General features: G+C 46.9%; 1 protein-coding gene and 1 non-coding gene across 2 annotated transcripts; one reads left to right on the forward strand and one right to left on the reverse strand.

Moving 5' to 3' along the window:
* Nucleotides 1–14,348: 14,348 nt before the first annotated feature.
* Nucleotides 14,349–17,408, reverse strand: LOC112902837 (receptor like protein kinase S.2). The gene has a single exon (XM_025972021.1). It carries the CDS (start codon nt 17,050–17,052, stop codon nt 14,533–14,535), a length of 2,520 nt encoding a protein of 839 aa, XP_025827806.1. The 5' UTR covers nt 17,053–17,408; the 3' UTR covers nt 14,349–14,532.
* A 3,126-nt stretch (nt 17,409–20,534) lies between these two features.
* Nucleotides 20,535–20,606, forward strand: TRNAR-UCU. The gene has a single exon. It is a non-coding gene; the product is annotated as a tRNA-Arg (tRNA).
* The last annotated feature ends 289 nt before the right edge of the window (nt 20,607–20,895 follow it).

Below are 20,895 nucleotides of genomic sequence, written 5' to 3' on the forward strand. Positions count from 1 at the left end.
AAGGTATTCACATTAAACCAACAGGACTGAAACAAAAGTGAAACCCAGTTCAGAAAATGATATGGCAGACACTGCTACATGGTTCATCACTACAACGCTACACTACTTGAATCTGAATTGTATTGCATACCTAGATAGACCATAAATCACAAATTAATAAAACCTGCTCAAACACAAGACATCACTTGATTCTTAAAAGCAAGGTGGGGCATAGCAAATCAATAAATATATACCCTAACACCAGGTATACCTTGATGTGCAGATCGCCTAAGTCAAGGATGATTAAAATTCATTTATACTATTTTCCAACGAATGGACACATGTAAGTGCATCGACCTTCAATTCACATACCCGGAACACATCCCTGGTGATCCTGGCCTTTTTGTAGAGGTACACTATTACGTTATTGGCAATTTCATGCAGAGCTTCTTTCAAAAAACAAGAACAACTTAAAGCATGCCATATACTAACTTAAAGCATAATAATTTTTGCTTTCCTCTTGTATGTCATGTTTTACATCTAGCATGAGCATCTCTAGCAAGATAGAAAATAAATCACATGAACTTTGTCTCAAATACACCACCTAAATATAAAGTGTCTGTGTGACTGATCCAGTTAACTAACAATAGTGAGCTGAAAATTTATTAAATAATTGAAAGGAGTTACCTCTGAATTGGGCCCAGGGCACAAATGAGGAAGGATCCATGATCCACGAGCTGGGGGTGAGGCTGGTAAAGATGTTTTGCAAACAGCTAATCACAAAGAGAATCGTGAAACAATTTCATCGAGATCACCCTCGAATTAGTCGAACCAATAAAAAATTATCATCCCAGCAGCTTACATTCAAAGGAATTGACGAAAAATGAGCGGAAGATATGACTGTAGCGGACAGCAAGGACCAACGCAAGGCTGGCGATGGTAGCCGTGACCGTGAGAGCAGTGGTGCCGGCCTGATAGCTGCCTAAGCTACAGCCGCCGCCCACAGGACCTGCAGCCGATCGCGGGCCTGCCAAAGCTTATTGCTGTGCTGATCTCGAAGATGAGAGCAGCCGAGTGGAGGGGAACGCATTCGTAATTCGTACCTTCGAGCAAGATGGCAGCCATATCGTTGTAGAATGGGAGGGGAAGATGTTTTGCACTCCTGTGATGGTGGTATCGGGTCGTGAGGAGTCCCTCTCACTACAGACAGGAAAACAGCAAACTTCCGACGGCTAAAACAAACTTTCGACGGCCCCGTCGGAACATACTCCACTTCCGACGGCCGAGGAGATAGCCGTCAGAAGTTATTTAACTTCCGACGGCCGAAGAGAGAGCCGTCGGAAGTTAGCCGAAGAGAGAGCCGTCGGAAGTTAAGTAACTTCCGATGGCCTAGGGCGGGCCGTCGGAAGTTGAGCGGCCCGCCGTTACCCCCCCCGGCCGGGCTCACGTTATCTCGATTCTATCCGTTTTCTTGCCCAAATTTCGCTATCTCCCACCGCGCCGCCGCTAGCCCCAGTTCGCCCCGCCCGCCGTGCCGCCGCCCGTCCCCGCCGCCGCCCGGCCGCGCCGGCGCCCGTCCTCCGCCCCGAGCCCCGTCCACGCCGCCGCCTCCGCCGCCCGGCCCCGCCGCCGCCCCCTGGCCGCACTGCCGCCTCTGCCCCCGACCGTGCCGTCGCCCGGCCACGCCGCCGCCTCTGCCCCTGGGCCGCGCCGCCCCCCGGCTGCGCTGCCGCCTCGATCGGCCCCTGGGCCGCGTCGCCGCCCGGCCGCGCCGCCCGGGCCGTGCCGCCACCAGTCCCCGCCGCCGCCCCGGCCTCCCGCCGCCGCCCGGCCGCTCCACCCGGCCCGCCGCCGCCCGACCCCCCGCCGTCCAGGTTAGTGCAGCACCGTCGGAAGTTAAATAAAATATTATATTTGATATGCATATTATAGTGATTAAACACTAATCGTTTAAGTTTAGTAACTAAAGCTTTATAATATGATATGTCTAATTTAAAACTAATCGCTCAAGATAACTATATTCTAACTTTGCAATTATTTAACTTAAAGTATGGGTGAGGATCGACGATGGATGTACGAAGGTTGGCCTAATTTGTCAGATAAATGGATAGCTAATACGGAGGAATTTGTTAAGCGTGCTTTTGCTATGTCAAAGAATGGAAATGATGTGAGATGCCCATGTAGCCGTTGTCGTATTTGCCATTGTCAGACTAGGAAAGTTTTATCCTCACATCTGATAAAGTATGGTTTCATGCCTAACTATGAGGTGTGGGTGTATCACGGTGAAGCTTTACCTCCTCAGAATGCACCAGAAGTCCCAGTACCATTAGAAGTGGCGACATCACCACAAGTTCTAAGTAATGATAATGGAGAGTACAATAGAATGGATGAGATGCTTCGTGATTTAGGGGAAGATATGGAGCTCCCATCCGAGACTGAGGATCCACCTACGTCGGAGGCTAAAAAAATTTTCGAGCTCCTTAAAGCTTCAGAAGAGCCGTTGCACGAGCACACAAAAGTGACTGTCCTTGCTTTCATGACTCGACTCATGGCTATTAAGTCCAAATTCACATTATCTCACAATTGTTACAATATGATCTTGAATTTGATTGGTGATATACTTCCGGCAAATCACAAAATGCCTAAAGATGTCTACCAGTCAAGGAAATTGTTGTCTGGGCTTTGTATGGACTACAAAAAGATTGATGTTTGTCCAAATAACTGTATGCTTTTTTGGAAAAATGATATAGATTTGAAGAAGTGTCGAAAGTGTCAAGAATCGAGGTTCGTGGAGGTTGTAAATGAAGATGGTGAAAAGGTGACTACAGAGATAGCACAAAAGCAACTTCGCTACATGCCTCTTATGCCTCGGCTGAATCGGTTATTTTTATCAAAGAATACTGCTAAGCATATGAGATGGCACAAAGAGAGGGTGCGTGCAAACCCAGAGTTGATGGTGCACCCGTCTGATACTGATGCATGGAAAGCTTTAGATGATTTTGATCCAAATTTTGCTAGTGTTGCGAGAAATGTTCGGCTTGGTTTGGCGACAGATGGTTTCTCACCTTTCAATATGACTGCATCATCATATTCTTGTTGGCCGGTATTTGCTATTCCATACAACCTTCCACCACATCTTTGCATGAAATATGATTATATGTTCTTGTGTCCTGTAATTCCTGGTCCGGAACATCCTGGAACACGACTTCATGTGATGATGCAACCTTTAATCGATGATCTAGATAAGTTGTGGCAAGGTGTTGAGGCATATGACTGTTACAAGAAACAAAGATTTACCCTTCGAGCTGCATTTCTATGGTCAATCCATGATTTCATGGCATATGGTATATTTGCTGGCTGGAGCTGTCATGGACTTTTAACCTGTCCGATTTGTGGTAAAGATACAGATTGTTTTCGCCTTGAGTTCGGTGGTAAGATATGTTACTTTGATTGCCACAGACACTTTTTGCCAGAGAATCATCCATTCAGATTTTAGAGGAACACTTTTAGGAAGGATACTATTGTCACGAAGGGGCCACCAAAGCGTATGAGTGGAACAGAGATTCTAGCTATGTTGAAAGATTTAAAGATGAATACAGATGGAAATGGATATGTTGATTTTGGAACTGAGCACAACTGGACTCATATATGTGGATTATGGGACCTTCCTTATGTCAAAGCGCTGATTCTAATGCACAATATCGATTTGATACACCAGGAACATAATGTTGGTGAAAGCATTATAAGTACGTGCATGGAATTCACTGATAGAACGAAAGAAAATGTAAAGGCCAGAAAGGACTTGGCACAGATTTGTAATCGACCGTCCCTAGAGTTGACTGAAAGTGGTGGTAAGCCACGGGCTGCTTTTTGTCTGAAATCCAAACAGAAAAAAGAGGTAATGAAGTGGTTGAAGAATTTGAAGTTCCCTGATGGTTATGCGGCAGGTTTTAGGAGGGCTGTGAATTTGAAGACCGGAAAAATAAATGGGTTGAAGAGTCATGATTACCATATAATTATGGAGAGACTTCTTCCTGTTATGTTTCACAGATTTCTACATGATGATGTGTGGAAAGTGTTGGCTGAGTTAAGCTACTTCTATCGGCAAGATTGTGCTAAAGAAATCAAGAAAGAGATGGTGGAGAAGTTGCAGAAAGAGATACCAATACTTTTATGCAAGTTGGAAAAAGTTTTTCCTCCAGGCTTTTTCAATCCAATGCAACATCTACTTGTCCACCTTCCATATGAAGCTAAGATAGCTAGTCCGGTCCAGTATAGGTGGATGTATCATATTGAAAGAGCGTTAAAAAAGCTTAGTGCAATGGTTGGCAATAAAGGAAGAGTTGAAGGATGCATTGCGGAAGAATTTAAGTACAAAGAGATATCATCTTTCACAAGTGTATACTTTGCAGAGGAACACAATGTGAATGCACCTAAGTTGCGTTACCATGTAGATGAAGAAGTTCGATGCAGTGATCTTTCAATTTTCGAGTGCAAGGGAAAGACCGTTGGAGCCTCTACAAGATGTGACCCTGATCGTGAGCAAAATTTGTCTGCTTTGCTCTACATGTATGCTAATATTGATGAGATGGCTCCATATTTCAAGTAAGATTAATTTTTTACTTATTTTATGTTGTTAGTTATCGTGGCCGATATCTCATCCGTTTACCTGACAAACAGGAAATTTGAATTGCAAATTTGGTCATCTAGGCGTAAATTTTCTTCTAAGCAATATGAAAACATGCTTTGATATGGTAGAGATGGGAAGCCAAATTTTCTTAATTGGTTCCGGGATTATGTAGGAATTTATAATTTTTTGTGATATTTTCTTACTATGTTTCAAATATCTAATTGAGTCATATAATTGATAGTGCGACAGAATGCCCCACATACACAAGGATTTATGTCAGATGTCGCTTGGTATAGTAACTGTTAGAAGCTATGGTCGGTATGATATCAATGGGTTTCGGTTTCGTTCGACAAAATTTGAATCTACTCATCCTTTAGTAGCCACAACAAATACTGGAGTTGTTTGTACGACAAAGGATGATCGAGAAAGGAGGATTAATTATTATGGAATTGTTAAGGACATACTTGTTTACAACTTCACGGGACCGAACAATCTTCAAGTAGTGTTCTTCCAATGTGATTGGTTTGATCCCTATCACGGCACTCAAGAAAATCAATTCGGTATGGTAGAAGTACGACATGAGAACAGAACGCATGCGTGCAATGAATTTGTGCTCGCTCACCAAGTCGATCAGGTGTATTATATGTCGTACCCATGCAGGGATCTGAAAGACTGGTGGGTAGTGTACAAGGTCAATCCTTGTGAACGGATACACATCGCTGACGATCAGGTGTATTATCAAAGTGTTATCGCCATAATTTGACTGAGCCAAGGGATGGGCCGAGAGCAATATGGGCTGAAGGAAATCATCGTAATGGTCTGCAAATCAGCCTTTGTGAGAACGTGTCAAGGGCTAGGGTGGCCGTGTATCTAAGGATAGTTTAAAAATAGTAAGTTAGAGATTGTGTTGTAATCAGCTAGGGTTAGTTAGAAAAGATCAAGTCTCCGGACTATAAATATGTATCGTGAGATTCAATAAAAGCAATCAATCATTCACAACAAACTCTCGGCGCATCGCCACCCCTTCCCAAGGGCTATTTCCAGGTAATTGTCATGCTGTTCCGATCATGTTCCACATGGTCGGAGCAGCGTTGCTTTTATCTGTTTATCATTGTGTTTCTCATACTGAAGCGTTTTTGATGGCGAGCAACACTAGTTATCTTAAACGATTATGATGCTGCATTGGTTTTGAATAGTAAATCCATGTTTTGCTTGCTGTTCGTAATTGTTTAGCTGCTCTTGTACGCGATCTCGGGTGCAAGGGCAGCACCTTGTTCTGTTATCGCTTAGTAGATCTAATCTGTTATGGTAGTTCTTTGTGTTTCAAGGGATTGGTTTAACATCTGTATAATTAGGCCCTTCAAACGGGTTGAATGTTCCGGCTGCATGTTTGGTGCCTTATGGTAACCTGACGAGGGATTGTTCCGGGAATCGACTTGTTAAGTTGGTTTTTAGGCCTCTCTTCGGGTTAGCATATTGTTATCTTTCATGTTCGTTAGGCTTAACCACGCGTAGGATGTTCCGGTCATACGGTGAAAGCTTTTACCGTCGCAGATTGGATTAGCTTAGCAATTACAGAACATGCTTTTATTCTCTTATCGGATTCATATAAAGCGTTCATATGTTTAGTAGATCCGATCTATTAAATGTAGCAATCGGCTTCTTTCAGCCGATTCTGAAAGGTACCCGAAGGTTCGATCTAGTACAATGATTCCGTCGGCTTCTTTGGCTGATCTGGGGGTCGTTGTCAGAGCCGATCACGGCTCGGACTAATGTTTAATTTGGCTATGTACGCAGGAAAATAGCTGACGAACGGTTTCAATACCTTCCTGATCAGGTATAGGTCAGGTGGCACGCCTAGCACTTCACCAAGCTAGGGCGTGTGCCCGACTTTTGGGCCGTTGACCGAGGGACCGGGACCCACCAGCAGTCCCGGAAGCCTCCCAGCTCCTCGTGTTGCCTATCGCTGGTCGCCGGTGGGTTTTGTCTGACAACACATTCTGGCACGCCCGGTGGGACCACATCGACTACTTCATCGACTTCACCGATTACATCGACTGCTGCGTCGACTACATCGACTACTCCAGTGACTACATCGACTACAATCGGCTGCATCATCTTCTTTGGCTTCATCGACTTCCATTGTCAAGATGCTGAATGAGAACCCGATTACTTATGAAGAGTTGTCTGAAGAGCATAAGCAGAGGTATGATGAAATAAAGGCTGCTTTTGAGGCCGATCTCCTCGGCTCGTTTGAGAGAACCCATCACCACGGCATCAGGTGGAAGGGGTTTTCATCTGAAGGGGCACTCGACGAAGTGGATCTGTCTACCCCTACGGAAGAACGTACGCGAGCTCTCCGTTAGGAGGTCAATTACATGGTGGCTCACTCATTACATCGGCATTCTGAGAGTTTGGTGAACACCCTCGAGCGCGTCACGGTGCGCGTGGTGCAAGAAATTATGAAACACCAGTACTCTCCAACAGGACCTGCTTTAGGGAGTCACAAAGGGGAGTTGCCTTCTCAATCCAGACCACCAGTGCCATATGCATTCGCAGCCCCAGAGCAACATAATTCTCCAGCTTATGTTATATACAAGGTGGGAGGTGACCCTGCTGATCACCAGTTCTTCAGCGAACCCCCCAAGGAGGTTCTGCATGGATATGTTTGCGCGTATATACCAGATGGTGGTAACCCGGCGCAACCCACGCATAGAGCAACTGGAGGAACATCTGTAGTTGATGCCGACAAACAGGCATGGCTACCTACGCAACAGGGCCGAGTCATGAAGGTACGCACTCAGCCCCAGGAGTTCATACAGTGGATCAAATTAGTACCATTTTGAGGGATCAATTTGGCATTCTCCCAAGAAGGAGAGCGATCGGCTATACCAAGCCGTATCCAAGTGACTACGACTTGATTCCTCTGCCGCCCAAGTATCGGCTACCTGAGTTCACCAAATTCAGCGGAGCAGAAGGATCCAGCTCCATAGAACACATAAGCCGATATCTAGCGCAGTTGGGGATGATTTCGGTGTCGGATCCATTGCGAGTAAGGTTCTTCTCGTAGTCTCTCACAGGGCCAGCTTTTGGATGGTACACGTCATTGGGCCCTGATTCTATCCGCACCTAGAAACAGCTAGAAGAACAATTCCATGTACAATATCATTCAGAAGCTGCAGAAGCTGGGATTGCTGATTTGGCACAGGTCCGCCAGAAGCGAGGAGAAACAGTGGCGGAATATATCCAGCGTTTCAGGGAAGTCAAGAATCGATGCTACTCGATTCGAATTTCAGAGAAGGAGGCAGTTGAATTAGCGACTTTGGGATTGGTAAAACCGATAGAGATCTGGTTTTCCAGCTGGAGTTCAACTCTTTGGCTCATCTGGTGTAGAAAATGACAATATATGAGCAACGTCACCCAGAGTTATACCAAGATAAGTACAAACGTCAAGTAATAATGGTTGACACTAAAGACTCCGAGGACTCTGAGGATGACCAAGAGATCGCAGCTGTGGAATGGGCACGGGGGGCAAAGCCTGTGCCCTGCAAGTGGGTAAAACAACAGGGCCCTCTGAAAGGTTTTGATTTTGATGTAAGCAAAGTCGAACAGATATTCGACTTACTCTTGAAGGAAAAGCAGTTGAAATTCCCTGAAGGTCTCAAGATCCCAACAGCCTAGGAGCTCCAGGGGAGGTCATACTGCAAGTGGCATAATTCTTTCACCCACGATACCAATGACTGCAAGGAACTCCGGCGACAGATACAATCAGCCATTGAACAAGGCCGATTAATTTTGGGACAGTACGCCATGAAGGTCGATACTCAACCGTTCCCAAACGTAAATATGGTGGAAGGGTACGACCGATCAACGCGGCATCAGCTGGATTTCACGTTTGGTATCAACATGGCAGGGCATGCATCACGTCAGCATACGAAGAGGCAAGAGGCCGATTCCCGCGATCGGCCCCAAAAAGAAGAAAGAGGCTATATCACCGAAGAACAGGTCAGGCATGTCAGGAATCAACGGCCGGTTTCTTCTCATCTCCTAAGAAAATACCAGTATCAGTATCAACAGCGTCTCCAACGTGAGACTAAAGAAGAAGAGTACGAGCGACGCACTGGGAAACGCCCCAGGAAGCGAGAGGATACACGAGACCATTAGCATTGCCCGTTCTTCAAATATTGCTGGGATTCCGGTATGAAAAGACTACCTACCCTTGAGGATTGTCCAGAATGCAATTCTCAGAAGCAAGATACAAGAAGCGCTTCGGTTTTTCAGCGTTTGGGACCAGGGCAACGCCGCCATGAACAAAACAAGTCGAACATACAGCGGGAGATTCAGAAGGTGAAGAGGACAAGTATCACCGACCACGCTGGTGTCCTGATGGGCTCAACCGGTCCCAGAAGTGGAGGGTACAGCGGCTGCGTAGCCTGGAGGAAGCCGAGGCCCAATACTTAGAAACATTAAGGAAGGCGCGGCCAGATTTGGCGGAAAAGGTCCATAACCCTCGAAAAGCAGAGAGTTCTTCCAAGAAGGTATGGCGACCCAAGAAGTCGAAAGCCGATGTGAAGACATCGGCTGATGCACACATGGTGTTCGTTCTTCCTGTAGAGTTTCATGCACCAAGACATGAGGAGGTGCCAGTGGCTCAACTTGACTTGGGGCCACGACCAGTCATTTTCGAGAAGCCCCGAGAAAAGAATTATAGGCACCTGAAGGCGTTATATCTCAAGGGGTACATAAACGGCCAGCCTGTCAGCAGGATGCTAGTCGATACAGGAGCGGCGGTTAATATAATGTCATATTCAGTGCTGCGCAAGTTGGGGCATTCTGTTGGGGACTTGATCAAAACCAATATCACGCTAAGTGACTTCAACGTACAAACTTCAGAGGCACAAGGAGTCCTCAGCGTGGATCTGACGGTAGGAGGTAAAACCGTCCCTACGTTGTTTTTTGTGGTCAACAGCAAGGGCTCATACACCGTTCTGCTTGGGAGAGATTGGATCCATGCCAATTGCTGTATCCCATCCACAATGCATCAGTGTTTGATTCAATGGAACGGAGATGAAGTAGAAGTGGTCCACGCGGATGATTCTGTCGAAGTTTCACATGCTGCCATGAGTGTCTGGGATGCAAAGGACCAGGAACCGATCTCAGGGATTAGCTTCGAGGGCTGCGACCGCGTGGAAGCTAAAAAAATAGGGTGAGGCTGGTCTTATCCACTGGCCTTACGGAGTAGATTGGAAAGTAACCGGAAAGGCTGATCCCTGCGATCTGCTTCATATTCTTTGTTTATTTGCAGTATCGACTTGATGGATGAAGGGAAGCTAGGATACGGGTTTACATCTGCTGACGAGCTAGAAGAAGTCGATATTGGTCCTGGGATAAGCCACGGCCAACATTTATTAGCAAGAAGTTAAATCTAGAGTTGTGAGAAGCGATGATAATACAATTGAGAGAATATACGGATTGTTTCGCCTGGGATTACACAGAGATGCCCGGGTTGGATAGAACTATTCTTGAACATCGACTCCCTCTTAAGCCAGGATTTCGGCCGTTCCAGCAACGAGCACGACAAATGAAGGCCGAAGTCTTAGAAGAAGTCAAGAAAAAAGTCGAGAAGATGATAACAGCAGGCTTCATCAGGCCATGCAGGTATGCTGAATGGATTTCCAGGATTGTGCCTGTACAGAAGAAAGACGGCCGATGGAGAGTCTGTGTAGACTTCAGAGATCTTAACAGAGCCACACCAAAAGATGAGTATCCGATGCCAGTTGCGGAGACGTTGATCAATGCAGCTGCTGGTCATAAGAAGTTGAGTTTTATGGATGGCAACGCTGGTTATAACCAGATTTTTATGGCTCCAGAAGATATTCACAAGACTGCATTCAGAGTACCAGGTGCAGTAGGATTATTCGAGTACGTGGTCATGACTTTTGGGCTCAAAAGTGCTGGTGCTACATATCAACAAGCCATGAACTATATGTTTCATGATTTGATCGGCAAGCTGGTGGAGATTTATATTGATGACGTGGTGGTGAAATCTGCATCGGCTGAGGGACATTTAGGAGATCTACGGCGAATTCTAGAACGAACTAGGAAGTTCGGGCTTAGAATGAATCCTAAGAAGTGTGCCTTTGGTGTATCGGCCGGTCAATTCCAAGGTTTTCTGGTTTATGAACGGGGAATTGAGATTGGCCTAAAAAGTCAGGAAGCTGTAAAAACAATGGTGCCACCTACTACAAAGAAGGAACTCCAACAACTCATTGGTAAGATAAATTTTGTTAGGAGGTTCATTTCCAATCTGTGAGGAAGAATTGAGCCATTCATGGAGTTGGTGAAAATTAAAGCCAATGACGAGTTCCGCTGGGGGGTAGAGCAACAACAGGCGTTCGAAGAAATCAAAGAATATTTATCCAAGCCGCCTGTGTTAGTCCCACCCCAGCAGGGTAAGCCATTTTATGTTTATCTGTCAGTGGGTGATACTTCCATTGCTTCGGCCATCGTACAAGTGCAGGATGGCAAAGAGAGAGTTGTTTTTTTATCTCAGCAGGAGGATGCTAGATGCAGAGACAAGATACCCTAAAATTGAGAAACTATGCCTTTATCTATTCTTTACCTGTACGAAGCTCCGCCACATCCTGCTTTGTGCCGAGACAATTGTCATCTGCAAATCAGATGTTATCAAGCATATGCTGTCGGCCCCGGTGTTGAAAGGCCGACTCGGTAAATGGATGTTTGCTCTGTCAGAATTTGATATCCGGTACCAGCCTGCGAAAGCAGTCAAAGGGCAGGCGCTGGCGGACCTCATTGCGGAAAGGACTAGCTCAGACATAGCGGCGCTTTCCATCCGTGCATGGGCACTGTTCTTTGATGGGTCAGTTTGTGGAGATGGTTCTGGCATGGGTATCTTGCTCGTCTTGCCTCGAGGGGCAACATATTCCTTTTCAATCAGATTGCCAACACCTTGTACCAATAATCTAGCCGAGTATGAAGCGGTGCACAAAGGTATGGAGTTACTTCTCGAAGCTGGAGCAGAAGCAGTAGAAGTTTTTGGGGATTAAATGCTGGTTATCTCTCAGCTTACGGAGACATACCGATGCAAGAGCGAGTTGTTGTTTCCCTTGTGGAAACAATGCCAGGAGCTAATGGCCCAGTTCAGATATATAAATTTCTACTGGATACCAAGGGCACAAAATTATAAGGCCAATGATCTTGCCCAGATGGCTTCAGGTTACAAGGACACGGCGGATGGAGCTGATCTTCCAATAAACCTGCTGGATCAGGGGGATTGGAGAGCCGATATCTTCAATTATTTGAAGGATCCGGCTCGGGGGGCACCTAAAAAGATACTTACAGAGCCACGAAGCACGTCCTGATAGGGGACAACTTGTTCTACAGGACTCTGGAAGGGCTACTACTTAAGTGCTTGGGGCAGATCGAGTCCAATCGGCTTTTACATGAAGGGACGTGTGGTACTCATCAATCAGCTCACAAGATGAAATGGTTGATCAGACGCTCGGGATATTATTGTCCTGATATGCTGGAAGGTTGCTTCAAGTATTATAAAGGATGCCAAGCCTGCCAAAGGTTTGGAAAAATACAGATAGTACCAGCATCAGCAATGAATTCTATCATCAAACCTTGGCTACTCAGGGGCTGGGGCATGGACATGATCGGTAAGATTAATCCTCCATCAAGTAAAGTGCGTGATCCACCCAATCCGCCGGCCGCCGTGATTCATTGCCGTCGGCGAACCTTCACCCAATCTGCGGTGGGCATGGCGTCGGGGCATCGGGGCTGGGCTGGGCTGGGATGGGATGGCTTGATGACACGATGGCGGCGGCTCGGACCGGCTTGTGGGCTGCGACGTACGGTGCGAGGTGAGGGTGGCAGCGGTGGAACAGCTCGCGGGCTGCGGCGGCATGAGGGGGAGCGAGGGGGAAGGCGCGTGAGGGGCAGGGCGTCGCGAGGGGGAGTGCTTCGGGGCGGAGCGAGAGAGGGCGGTGGATCAGAGCGAGGGGCAAGCGCATCGGACTTAGGGGGTGAGCAGATCGGAGCGAGGGATGCGGTTGTCGCACGGCAGACGTACGAAGGGGGAGCCACAAAAGATCACATGAGGGCTAATCACTACTGAAAAACGTCACCCTTGACCTCTTTTTAGCAGTAGATAGAGAATTTGATATCATGCTAAAGGGTTAAGTAGCCCTCTCTTTATATAGAGAAGATATTTTAGAAAGAACATATAGAAAAAATATATCAATTGAATCAGGCAAAAATTATTAGTAGAGATCTTTATCTAACCCCGAACCTTGAGATTGGGTGCAACTATGACCGGCGTGCCTGATCTAAAGTGTGTGGTCCAGGGTTGGGATAGTTGCTAGCAATACGGCTCATTTTCCATTTGCACCATAACACCCTTCCCCTTAATTTCTAAGGATTATTTGTGTGCTTTCGCTTAAGCTTATCCTTATCCTGTTCCAGTGAGTGGTGACCCCGCAACAACCCATGATCTTGTGGGAGTGACTTTATATGGCGCGCGCTAGTGATGGCATATGCTCTTGGCATCAATTTTTCCTTGTTCCAGCTCTGGTTCACCTGATCACCTCCACCTGTCTACTGACTCATGTGGCTCTGAACCAAGTACGTCAAATTTGGTGAAAATTTGTCAATACTAAGAGATCTGGGCCACATTATCCATCTTGACAGTTCTCAGAGTGTATTAAGATGCGATCGGATGGGCTATTCAAATGATTGGCAAATTAGGCAAATTAGTACCCTGTCCGAAACCCGCACTATCTTAATCCCCTGGCAAATGCCAGTATGCTGCTGCCAAACTCATCTCGGTACAATTGCTCCTCGAGGAGTAGGTAGTAGGTTCCGTCACCTCAATGATGGAGTGCGACAATCTTGGTGCAACCTACCTAACTGCTAATCCCCTTTTTCACGCAAGATCTAAATACCAAGGTGGACTCATAAAAAAGTTTGGAAGCAGTTTTCTTCGACCTGGTAGTTTGAAAGCAGTCCATCTCCTCAGCGCGAACAGATAGCCTGTATTCACCCCACAGGCTGCTGCAATTGCAATGCCGCTTGAGTGACAATGTAGCCCCAAACAAGTGCTTCGAACTGTGGCTAATCTTGTATCGCGAGATTTGAGTTATATCTACTTTTCTTGAACTCGATTATCAGATCTGTTACGTATGACACCTTTTAACAGAGGTCATCCCGATACCAAGCCCCAGTTTTTAGGACCTCATTGCCACTAGCCTTCAGAGCAGGAACACGTTCCTGTAGACAGAACCGGTGACGATATTAGTGTTCTGTAATCTGGAGCAGGAATCAAAACAAGGTACTCCACAACTCCATCAATAGCATCATGTTTCAGCGGAGCAATGAACCCGGAATATTTTCTACGCTACTTATCTCTCTGTTCATCGGATATTCAGATCAATGATAATGACGCGACGATATTGCAAAAGGATGGTGGCTTTGACATGACAAGACAGTATTGTTGGTTAGGTGGTTGCCTGATCTGATGAGTGGCGTGTTGAGTGGAACTCAGCTTGAATTATTATTATCCGCTGGAAACGTCTGTGAGATAAATATTGTAATTGACCTTTGAATTCTCTAAAACTTTCCGCTTAATTTTCTGAAGATTTGGTGAAGATTAATTTATGGATTGTAGGGTCGAGGATTCGGTTGTCTAGGAGGAAGAAAACATTCTCGTGTTCAGTACTAAATACAAGTATGGTCGTCTACTCTATTCATCAGCTTCATGCTTTGAGATACTGAATTGCTGATACATCAAACAAAAATACAAAGTGTTTACATCAGATGTTAAACTCATAGAACAAGTTAGAAGTCTCCAGAACAACAAAAGATGAATAACTAGTAATTCCCTTCCTCGTGTTTCAAAGCATTCAGTGTATGCCAAGAGCCTGGAATCTCCTTACTAAGGCAAGATTAGCAGCGTTCCTCCTCTGCCAGTCCTCTGCGCTCTCTTTCCTCTGCTCGAACTTGTCCAGAAATTCGTCGTTGCCGTCCAGAATGCTCACAATCTTCCTCATGCTCGGCCTCGCTGTCGGGTCTGATCGGGTGCACGCGATTCCAAGCTTAGCCAACCGCACAAGCTCCCTACTGTCAAACTTGCCGTCCAGTCGCCTGTCCGCCAGGACCTCCACTGGTCGGCTCAGCTGTTCCAACAGCTGAACCTTTCTGACAAGAAGAACTTCTGGCAACCTCCCGTCCACCGCCATCGTACCAGTCACCACCTCCAATACTACCACGCCGAAGCTGTAGACGTCGGCCATGGTGGTCGCCTCACCAGTCTCCATGTACTCCGGTGACATGTAGCCGAAGATGCCCCGCGCCGAGCTGGTAGATATCACGACACCGTGCCCGCCGTGGTGCTCGTTTCTTGAAAGGAACTCGGCGAGCGCGAAGCTTCCGAGACGCGGGTTCAGTTCGGGGTCCAGGAACACCGCTGAGGACGTGATGTTGCGGTGGATGACCTGTTCATCCCACTCCTCGTGCAGATAAAGGATGGCCGACGCGAGCGCCTTGACGATGTTGTATCGGTGGCGCCAGGGGAGGACCGCGTCGTCGCGCCGGATTAGGTAGTGACTCAGGAGGCTCCCCGGCGAGTAGTCATAGACGACGAGCATCTCGCCGTGATCCGTGCACCACCCGCGCAGCTGGACAAGGTTCCTGTGACGGAGCTTTGCTAGGTTGCAGAGCTCTCTGGCGAACCGGACTCGCAGCGCCGGGCATGTCTTCATCCCGAGGCGCTTAACGAGAACGTGAACGCGGCCGTGGCCGCTGTCCAAGAAGCCCTCATACCCTGTTCCGAAATCCAGCTCGGCAACCACCTGGGACTCGGAGAAGTCGTTCGTGATCGCGACGATGTCCTTGTAGGATATCTCGCGGGGCATGTCTACATTCGGAATCGTCACTGGCCGCGACGACCGCCGGCTGTTGCCACCTGAATCAGCGGACCTGGAGCTGGATCTTCCATCTTCTGCAGTGTGGTAAATGGTATCTGCAGCAGCGGTGGCGTAGACGGGCTTGGATTGTGTTGTTACCGTGCTTTCGGTGGTGATGGTTGTCGTGCCGGAGTCAGAGGATGAAGTGAGAGAGATGTACTTGGGATGAGCCACAAACGACGGGAGATGCGGGAGGTCGCCGGAGCAGCCGTCGGACAGGTTCTCCACCACCCATTTCATGGTTGGACGAGCCTTCGGGTCATGCAGCGAGCAGAGGAGGCCGAGATGGATGAGCCGCCCGATGTCGAACAGCGCGTAGGCGCCGTCCAGCAGTTTACCATCTGCAGCGTTTAGTAGCTTCCCCTCGTCAGATAGCCGCCGCACCCAGTCCAGCATGAAGATCTCGTCGTCGGGGTACGCCAAGTCGACTGCACGCCGCCCAGTGGCCACCTCCAGGAGCACAATCCCAAAGCTGAAGACGTCGGATTTTGCGGTGCCCATGGCCCGGCGCTGGAAGCTCTCCGGCGGCAGGTACCCGATAGTTCCGCCGATCCGGCTTGTGTCCATCAGCCGGAACTGATAGTTCGCCGAGGCAGAGGACGACAACCGCAGGGACGGTGGTGACGGCGACACCTCCAGGTGTGGCTGCGCCGCGTCGTCGGCACACACCGCGTGCTCGAGCCACCGGGCGAGGCCAAAGTCCCCAAGCCGGGCGTTGTACTCCGCGTCGAGCATGACGTTGCTGGTCTTCACGTCCCGGTGGATGATCTGCGTGTCTAGTTGCTCGTGCAGGTAGAAGAGCGCAGCAGCCAGCCCAGCGACGATGCGCCGCCGCCGGTCCCAGCTCAGCACGGGAACCTGCTTGGCGGAGGCCGGGGCGAAGAGTAGGCGGTCGAGGCTGCGGTTGGGCATGTAGTCGTACACCAGCAGCAGCTCCTCGCCCCCGTGCACGCACCATCCGCGGAGCCGTACGAGGTTGCGGTGGCGCAGCCTCGCAACCGCCGCAAGCTCCGCCTGGAAGGACTTCTCGAACCGGTCGCCGTGGCTGGCGATGCACTTGACGGCCACTGTCGTGCCATCGCTGGGCAGCACGGCCCGGTACACCCGGCCGAAACCTCCGCTCCCAAGGACCTCCTTGTCGCTGAACCCTTCGGCCCCGATGTACAGCTCCGAGTAGCTGAATATCCTTGGGCTGCCGCCGGACCCCGCGAGCTTCCTCCCTCCGCCCTCATCCACGCCGGCGATATCCTCGAACGCCATCCCCGACGAGTCGCGGCAGCGGTCAGCGCCGGCACAGGACCGGCAGCGGAGGCAGGACAGCATGCGGCCGACCGTGCCGCGGACGTACGACCGAACCGTCTGGCAGGCCGTCACCCGGTAGCGCGCCTCCTCCGCCGCCGCCAGGACGGCCTCGTCGACGTCCATCGGCAGTACGAAGCAGAGGCGTCGCAACGACATGCCACCACCGGTACGTTGCTGGAAAGCGAGGGATTAGCGAGTGGAACGCCCACGCAAGCTAATCGGCGCGCTTAGTGCGCGTGCGGGGCGAAATTGAAGTGCGGGCGGTGGAAGCGTCCATTACGTGTGGGAAATGGGGATGGATACGGTGGTGGTCGGGCAGGTGGGGAAGATGGGCGTGTGAGAGCGAGGCGAGGGAGTCGGTATGGTGTAGGCGGTAGCTTGTGGACGTGTAGTGGATTCGGCTGGTGTGTGGGTGGCTCGCTCGGTTGACTTGGATGGCGGCTGGGGCCGGGATCTTGAGGAATGGAGAATTATTCCCCAGCGGATGTCGTGATCATATTAATCCTTTTGTACGGCCCGTAAGGATCTGGATACTGTATCGGTGAAAGGATCGGTAAAATAGATTTTATTTTTTTATTATGAATTTTCTATATTGTTGATAGAAGGACCCAATAAAGCTATATATAAGGTTTAGCCAAGGCTTAGCCCAGGACCCCATTACTCGTTGTATTTGGTTTGGTATTGCTATTGCACATGGTTTCGAAAGTCATGATGATATTACTGAGGAACGTCTTTATCAGAATATTTTTGCTTCTCACTTTGAGCAGTTAGCAATAATCTTTCTATGGATGTACGGAAATCTGTTTCATATAGCTTGGCAAAGAAATTTTGAATCATGGATACAACGTAAGACCTATTGCTCATGCCATTTGGGATCCTCATTTTGGTCAACCCGCGGTGGAAGCCTTTACTTGAGGAGGTGCTGCCGGTCCAGTGAATATTGCTTATTCTGGGGTTTATCAGTGGTGGTATATAATTGGATTGTGCACTAATGAAGATCTTTATACTGGAGCTCCTTTTCTATTATTTTTTCTATGCTATCCTTAATAGGGGGTTGGTTACATCTACAACCCAAATGGAAGGCAAGCCTTTCGTGGTTTAAAAATGCAGAATCTCGTCTCAATCATCATTTGTCAGGACTTTTCGGAGTAAGTTCTTTGGCTTGGACAGGACATTTAGTTCATGTTGCTATTCTCAGATCTGGGGGGAGTACGTTCGATGGAATAATTTCTTAGATGTATTATCCTATCCCCAGGGGTTGGGTTCCCTTCTGACGGATCAGTAGAATCTTTATGCCCAAAATCCTGATTTGAGTAATCATTTATTTGGTACCACTCAAGAAGCGGGAACTGTCATTCTAACCCTTCTTGGGGGATTCCATCCACAAACACAAAGTTTGTGGCTGACCAATATTGCTGCTCATCATTTAGCTTTGCATTTATTTTACTCATTGCTGGTCATATGAATCGAACTAAATTCGGAATTGGGCACGGTATCAAAGATCTTTTAGAAGCACATACTCCTCCGGGAGGTCGATTAGGACGTGGTCATAAAGGCCTTTATGATACAGTTAATAATTCTATTCATTTTCAATTAGGTCTTTCTTTAGCTTACTTAGGGGTTATTACTTCCTTAGTAGCTCAACATATGTACTCTTTACCTGCTTATGCGTTCATAGCATAAGACATTACTACTCAAGCTGCTTTATATACTCATCAACAATACATTGCAGGGTTCATCATGACAGGGGCTTTTGCTCATGGAGCTATTTTTTTCATTAGGGATTACAATCCGGAATAGAATAAAGATAATGTATTGGCAAGTATGTTAGACCATAAAGAAGCTATCATATCTCATCTAAGTTGGGCTAGCCTCTTTCTAGGATTCCATACCTTCGGCCTTTATGTCCATAATGACGTTATGCTTGCTTTTGGTACTCCAGAAAAGCAAATCTTGATCGAACCTATATTTGCCCAATGGATACAATCTGCTCATAGTAAGATTGACATATGGGTTCAATAGTCTTATCTTCAACGAATGGCCCTACTTTCAATGCAGGTCGAAGCATATAGTTGCCCGGATGGTTGAATGTTGTTAATGAGAATAGTAATTCGCTTTTCTTAACAATAGGACCTAGAGATTTCTTATTCATCATGCTATTTCTCTAGGTTTACATACAACTACATTGATTTTAGTAAAGGGTGCTTTAGATGCACGCAGTTCCAAATTAATGCTGGATAAAAAAATATTTGGGATATAGTTTTCCTTGCGACCGCCCAAGGCGCGGTGGTACTAGTGATATCTCTGCTTGGGACGCATTTTATTTGGCAGTTTTCTAGATGTTAAAGACCATTGGATGGGTTACTTTTTATTGGCATTGGAAACACATCACATTATGGCAGGGCAACGTTTCACAATTTAATGAATTCTCCACTTATTTGATGGGATGGTTAAGAGATTACCTATGATTAAACTCTTCACAAGTTATCAATGGATGTAATCCTTTTGGGATGAATAGTTTATCAGTATGGGCTTGGATGTTCTTATTTGGACATCTTGTCTAGGCTACTAGATCTATGTTCTTAATTTCCTGGCGTGGATATTGGCAGGACTTAATTGAGACTTTAGCATGGGCTCATGAACGCACATCTTTGTCTAATTTAATTCGCTGGAGAGATAAGCCCGTGGCTCTTTCCATTGTGCAAGCAAGATTGGTTGGATTAACCCACTTTTCCATGGGTTATATATTAACTTATGTAGCTTTCTTGATTGCGTCAACATCAGGCAATTTTGGTTAATTTAGTTATTTTTTTGTTTTTTTACCGTATCAGAACCTAGTTCATTTTTCTTGATGGAGAGGTAGGATCCGCCTTTTTAGATTTTTTCTATTTATTTTTCCATCTAGGATTAGAACCATATACCTGGTAATAATAGGAACGGCACATTATGGCAAAAAAAGTTTGATTCAGAGGGAGAAGAAGTGGCAGAAATTAGAAAAAAATATCATTTGATTCGTGGATCCTCAAAAAAAATATAAGAAGCAAAGTTTCCCCTTTGAGTTTGAGCGAAAAAACAAAAATGCAAGAAAAATTGCAATCCCTACCACGTAATAGTGCACCTACGGGCCTTCATCGACGTTGTTTTTTAACTGGAAGACCAGAGCTAACTATCGAGACTTTGAGCTATCCAGACACATACTTCCGGAAATGGTTTATGCATGTTTGTTACCGGGTGCAACAAGATCCAGTTGGTAAGGATAAAATACCCTTTCATATTTGTATGGTTTTCTCGAATTGATGATCGTAGAAGAGCCATCTTTACCATTCTATGTAAATGGACTATTCTATTTGTATAGATATGGTAGAGGGGCGTATCCAACCTCCTTTTATCCACAAGTTCCCCGGTCCTTAGTTTAAGAAGGTAGAGCAGTTGGTAGCTCACAAAGCTCATAACCTTAGGGTTACGGGTTCGACACTCACTACCCGCTCCATTTGTATTCTTTATTATATATCTATCATCCATTTGTATATGGTATATGGATTTTTTTCTATCCTAAAAGAGTTTTAGTCTAACACTTTTTGATTTTTTCTCTTGTTCCAAGAAGAAAAGTAAAAGAAAGAATAAAACACTAAAGAAAAGCGTCCATTGTCTAATGGATAGGACAGAGGTCTTCTAAACCTTTGGTATAGGTTCAATTCCTATTGGAAGCAATCTTTTTTCTATCTATTCTTTAAATAACAATACTAAAAACTAAGAAATTTTTTTGGATGATTCAAATGAAAAGTCTTTCTTAATGATTCCTGTGGCAGAACCGTTTGAATTATTCCGGTTCAAGTGCGCAGACCATTGCTATACTAGCGATATGATCTCAACGCACTTCAAACGGGACAACCCAATGGTCTGTCGGGTAACATCCTGATGAAACCACCGAATTCCGGATCGTCAAGCGTACCTCGCACGAAGGCGAGTCCAGAGATACAATCACCATCACATTTTTTT

Source organism: Panicum hallii, chromosome 8, assembly GCF_002211085.1.
Source record: "Panicum hallii strain FIL2 chromosome 8, PHallii_v3.1, whole genome shotgun sequence".
NCBI lineage: Eukaryota > Viridiplantae > Streptophyta > Magnoliopsida > Poales > Poaceae > Panicum > Panicum hallii.